This window comes from Cajanus cajan, chromosome 10 (genome assembly GCF_000230855.2).
Source record: "Cajanus cajan strain Asha chromosome 10, NIPB_CcT2T_4, whole genome shotgun sequence".
NCBI classification, from domain to species: Eukaryota; Viridiplantae; Streptophyta; class Magnoliopsida; order Fabales; family Fabaceae; genus Cajanus; species Cajanus cajan.
The window spans coordinates 22,360,584-22,366,770 of record NC_138526.1 but is presented as its reverse complement, the minus strand read 5'-3'; the positions used below and the strand labels follow the sequence as shown (position 1 = coordinate 22,366,770).

Genomic DNA, 6,187 nt, shown 5'->3' with positions numbered 1-6,187 from the left:
CGATGTTACACCAATATACCTGAACATGAACTAGTTAGGATTGCGGCGACAGGGTTAGATTTCTTGATACGCAAGAAGTTAGTAAACGAACAGTTGAGGGATATGGCCCAACTGGCTGAAAAAGTGAGAAGGATCGAACAAATTAAACTAGAAAAAGAAAGGTTGAGAAAATTTGACAAATTTGTTCGAAAGGAGAAGGTAGCGTATTTAGAAAATTCAGATCTTGGGGAAGATTCTAATTGTGAAGTCTCGAGTGAGGAGTTTGAGATCAACTTAGCAGAACTACGCCCTGGCCCTACGTATCAGTGTCAAATGTTAAAACTAGGAGATAATGTAGAAGGTAATTCGAGTAAGAAGTATAGTTTTGATGTAACGAAAGCGAAAAAAATATTTGATATTTTATTAAGAGATAAACAAATCATACTCCCAGAAAATCATAAAATTCCCCCATTCGAGCAAAGAAAAGGAAAGAAATTTTGTAAATATCATAATATGTATGGTCATTGGACTAACAATTGTGTGCGTTTCAGGGATTTTATCGAAAAGGCGATTACTGATGGTCGCCTTGCTTTTGAGGAGAAAGATATGAAAGTGGACACAGACCCATTTGCTGCTCATACTGGATATGTCGAGCCAGTCTCGATAGGAGGGATCAATATGGTGGATGTCACTGTCGAAGAGGATGACAATATTGAGCCCATTTCTGATGAGAAGCTCGAGGAACTAATGGAAGATTTTGCTAAGGAGCAGGAGCCCATTTATCCTAAAGAGGGGGATAGCTTAGTTGATTTCTTGTCGAAAAAGAAAGAAGCTGATAGAGAAGTGATGTTATGCCCTCGATGTAGTGCTGTATTTGATAGGGCTGCTGCTAAGGCTTTTGAGGAGTCAGATATGATGATGAATTATAAGGCTGAAAACCTTCGACAGAAGCCTAAGCCCAACGTCGGGTTGAATGCTGGGTTAACTATGAGGCAGGTTCACATGCCTCAATATAACGCTCCAGTAGGAAAGATGGAGATGTATAATTCATCGAGGTTTGGTAACACTTTTGTTCCAAATGCTAATGTGCCTATTGGCAAATGGAATGCACCGCCAAGACCTATGGTCGGAGGAATAGGTCGAGGGAAACAAGTGATGGCTTATCCACGGAACCCAGTGCAAGGAAATCTAGGGAAATTCCCAACGGGAAGTTATGGTCGTGGCTTTCGACAACCTTTCAACAATTTGAGTAAAACTCAGTGGAGAAGACAGCAAAGGATGCGGAAAGCTACTTTTGAAGGAGTAAAAGGAAATCATTTTTCGATCCCTGTTCCCCAGAGAGGAGAGTCATCTCAAAAGTTCGTTGACAATGATGAGGACATGATCACTGATTGCTTCGAGAGTGGCTTCGAGGACTCTTTAGAGGACATTTGTGGGGTAGTTTCGATCTTACCAACTGAGTATGCTGGAGCCATGGAAGCTGTGAATGAACAAGAAGATATCCATCGAGAGGACTTCTTCGAGGACCCCAATTATGAGTCGAAAATCGTATGGGTTAACCAAATATCAAGGGTTATTCCCAAGTTTAACACTGTTGTGTTCGATTCTCCTACTGAGGAGATGAAAGGACACCTCAAGCCTTTATTGCTGACATTGTTGATTGAGGGGCAAGAGGTAAATAAGGTTCTTGTTGATGGAGGGGCAGCTGTGAACATCCTACCCAAGACAATGCTGAAGAGGTTTGGAAAGTCCTTAGCGGATTTAAAACCTCACAACATTATGATTTCGGATTATGCCGGAAAGTCTTCTCAGCCTGAAGGTATGATTCTGCTCGACGTACAAATTGGAAGTGTGAGGAAGACTACAATGTTCATAGTAACGCCATCTAAGGCAAACTTTAACATCCTGCTAGGTCGAGAATGGATTCATGGAGTAGGAGTTGTTCCATCCACTGTACACCAAAAGATATTTTTTTGGAATGATGATGAAGGGTTAGAGATGCTTGAAGCTGATCAGAAAACCTATGAAGTTGGGATGTATTTCGCGGACCAACAATTGACAGCGTTTGCGAAAACTAAACCTTTCGATGCTTACAATTCTAGAATGATGGATGAAGAAGAAGGCATTAAGAAGATGTTTTGCTGGGATGTAAGGAGAGGTTTTGTGATTCGAGCCGAGAAGGATTCGGCTCCACTTGAAGAATGAAGGATAAAGATCCTTACTCGAGCTTTTTAGCTCGAATATCGGCTTACGTAGCCGATCGAACGGCCAATATGGCCGAAGAAGTGCAAAGTGAAAAAGCATTTTTTAAGGAAGTTGATAAAAACAGTACGGCCACATGGGCCGATGAAAAACAAAAAATAGAAAATCAAGGAGACCATGGAGTTTCCAACAAAAAAAAAGGAAATCAAGGAGACCAAGATGTCTCGAGCAAAGAAGAAGATCGAGGGAACGGAAAAGGCCACGCGGTCGAAAAAACAACAGAAAACCAAGAGCAAGAGCTAGATCCCAAGTTGGATTGTATCTTCGACGACTCACCGTTGGGATTCGAAAGAACGGAGAAAGAGGAATATAAGTTAGAATCTCAGGATCCACTTGAAGAGGTAAACTTAGGAACGGGTGAGGCTAGAAGAGTAACCTACGTGAGCAAATTCTTGCAAGGAAATCTAAAGGAGGAATTGCTTCGAGTTTTACATGAGTATAAAGATTGCTTCGCATGGGATTACGAGGAAATGCCAGGATTAGATCGAGAATTGGTGGAACATAGGTTACCCACAGTCCCTGGAAAGAGACCTGTTAAGCAAAACCCTCGAAGATTTGCCCCTGAAGTAGTCGAGAAAATTAAAGAAGAAATTGAAAGACTGCTAAAAGCGAAGTTTATTAGAACTTCAAGATATGTTGAGTGGGTCTCGAATATTGTGCCTGTGACAAAAAAGAATGGAAAACTCAGAGTCTGCATTGATTTTCGAGATCTCAACAAAGCAACGCCCAAGGATGAATATCCTATGCCTATTGCTGAAAACATGATAGACGCCGCTGCAGGTAATGAAATTATGAGTTTGCTTGATGGTTATTCTGGGTATAACCAAATTTATATTGCAGCTAACGATGTGTCGAAAACTGCTTTTCGATGTCCAGGTGCCTTAGGCGTCTATGAATGGGTGATGATGCCATTTGGATTAAAAAATGCTGGTGCTACTTATCAGAGGGCAATGAATTTAATATTTCATGATCTAATTGGTAAGTTTGTACAAGTATATATTGATGACATAATTGTTGGGTCGAAACGAAAAAAGGATCATCTAAGCCATTTAAAATTATCGTTCGAGAGAATGAGAAAACATGGTTTGAAAATGAATCCACTAAAATGTGCTTTTGGTGTTACAGCAGGAGAGTTTCTGGGGTTTGTCATACACCAGAAAGGAATTGAAGTGGATCGAAACAAAACGAAGGCTATTATGGAGACTAAACCTCCATCGAACAAAAAGGAACTTCAATCTCTCCTAGGTAAAGTGAACTTTTTGCGAAGATTCATATCGAACTTGTCTGGTAAAACTAAAATCTTTTCTCCTCTTTTACGTTTAAAAAAGGAACAAGAATTTCGATGGGATAAAGATCACCAGAAAGCATTCGATAACATCAAAGAGTACTTGGCTCATCCTCCAGTACTCGCACCAATCTCTGAAGGGAAGCAACTGAAGTTGTACATTTCAACTAGTGATTCGACTATTGCGGGCATGCTGGCGCAAGAAGATGAAAATGGCATCGAGAGAGTCATCTATTATCTAAGTCGAATGTTAGTAGGAGCAGAAATTAGATATTCCCCTTTAGAGAAATTGTGTTTAAGTTTATATGTTGCTTGTACAAAGTTGAAGTATTACATTAGGACTCGTGATGTTGTAATATTTTTTCGAAGTAATGTGATTAAGTATATGTTGTGTAAACCTGTTTTACATTCTCGAGTTGGTAAATGGGCACTTGCATTAACTGAATATTCACTTACTTTTGAACCACTAAAAGCAGTTAAAGGTCAAGTACTCGCAGATTTTCTCGCTGATCACTCGAATGAGTCAAAAGAGATTTTATACTTAACCACGAAACCATGGCAATTATATTTTGACGGATCGAAACATGAGTCAGGCGCTGGAATAGGTCTTTTAATCCTAAACCCTCAGGGATTGCCGACAAAAGTGTCACTTAAAATGAACAAAAAGTATTCGAACAACGAAACTGAGTATCAAGCGTTGATAGCTGGACTCGAAATATTATTGGAGTTGGGTGCTCGAAATGTATTGATTCGAGGGGATTCACAATTAGTTGTCAAACAATTAACACAAGAATATAAGTGCTTAAATGAGAGGTTAATTGAATTAAAGGATCGAGTCGTGCAATTACTTAACACTTTTGATGAAGTCGAATTACAACATATTCCTCGAGGCTCAAATATCATTGCAAATAGGTTGGCTCAAACAGCCTCAGGGTATAAAGTAAGTGAAGAATGTCTTGAGTATTTAATCCACACAGAAAATGAATTGGTGGAGCACCGAGAAATTATAAATGTTAGTTTAGTGAGTCAGCAAGATTGGAAAAGCGAATTGATCGAATAATTGCGAAATCCCAACCTAAAGGTAGAAAGGAAGATTAAACTCCAAGCCCTTAGTTATCTTTTACTGAACAATGAATTGTATAAAAAGGGTTTCGACGGAGTTTTATTCAAATGTTTGGGGAAAGATGAGAGCTACATAGCAATGGCGGAGATACATGAAGGTATTTGTGGAGCACATCAAGCTGGAAAGAAAATGAAGTGGGTATTATCAAGAAAAGGTTTGTATTGGCCAACTATGATCAAGGACTGTATCGAATTCGCAAGAAGTTGTGAAGAGTGTCAGAAACATGGACCGATACAGAGAGTGCCGGCCAGTGAGTTGCACTCGATTATCAAGCCTTGGCCATTTCGAGGATGGGCAATGGATTTGATTGGCCAAATACACCCACCTTCCTCGAAGAACCACAAGTATATACTAGTCGCCATAGACTACTTCACAAAATGGGTAGAGGCTATTCCTTTAAAAGAAGTCGAGCAAAAAGACATAATTGATTTTGTCGAAGATCACATCATTACAAGATTTGGGATTCCCCAAACAATTACTACAGATCAAGGCACAGTCTTTACAGGTCGAAAATTTGCTCAATACGCAGAATCGAGAGGAACCAAGCTAATAGCCACTACACCATATTATGCACAAGCAAATGGGCAAGTAGAGGCTGCGAACAAAGTAGTGATTGGTTTAATCAAAAAGCATATTTCCAATAAACCTCGAAGCTGGCACGAAACACTGGTTCAAATACTATGGGCTTACAGGAATTCACCTCGAGATGCCACGAAAACTACTCCGTATAAGTTGGTATATGGACATGAGGCTATTCTTCCTGTTGATATTAATTTACAATCAATTCACATACAAAAACAAAACGAATTACCTGTTGAAGATTATTGGAATTTAATGTATGATGAGTTGATTTCTTTAGAGGAAGAAAGGTTAATGGCCTTACAGAATCTTGTTCAACAGAAAGAAAGAGTTGAGAAAACCTATAATAAGAAAGTAAAAATGCAACGTTTTCGAGTTGGGGAATTGGTATTAAAAGTTATACTTCCCATGGATCAAAAATCTCGATATTTGGGGAAGTGGTCATATAATTGGGAAGGTCCTTTTTTAGTCGAACAAGTATATTCAAAGAACGCATACGTAATTAAGGAAATAAATAATTCAAGTGCAAGCAAAGTCATAAATGGGAAATACCTAAAACATTTCCATAAGAGAGTAGAGGAATAATTGTTCAACATGAGGCGAAGATAAATTAAAAGGCTGAAAGACAGAAAAGAAGAACAAATTATTACAAGAATTGCTTCTTGAAGTCCTCGAAAGCTTTATAAGCTTCGTCCAAATTTTTCTTGCGAGATGCACATTGAGATTCTAAGTGCTTCTTCTGCTCCAAAGTCTTGGCTAGTCGAGAAGAGATAGCTCTGCCCTCTTCCTTAAGCCCTGTCTGATGTTGCTTGATTTATTGACTTTTAACCTTCACACCGTCCTTCTTCGAGCGAGTTCTATCAAGCTCGTGCTTTAAAGCTTCGATCGCGTGCTCGATATCAGCCTCCTCCTTTTGCAATGCTTGTAAAGCAGAAATCATTTCTTCCGTTGATTTCTTG

General features: G+C 39.3%; 1 protein-coding gene across 1 annotated transcript; it reads left to right on the top strand.

The window, feature by feature from the left end:
* Positions 1-2,180: 2,180 nt before the first annotated feature.
* On the top strand, positions 2,181-4,586 carry LOC145952374 (uncharacterized). Its single transcript, XM_083064727.1, has 4 exons — positions 2,181-3,021; positions 3,082-3,171; positions 3,367-3,840; positions 3,943-4,586. Exons 1-4 carry the CDS (start codon positions 2,181-2,183, stop codon positions 4,584-4,586), a joined length of 2,049 nt encoding a protein of 682 aa, XP_082920853.1.
* The last annotated feature ends 1,601 nt before the right edge of the window (positions 4,587-6,187 follow it).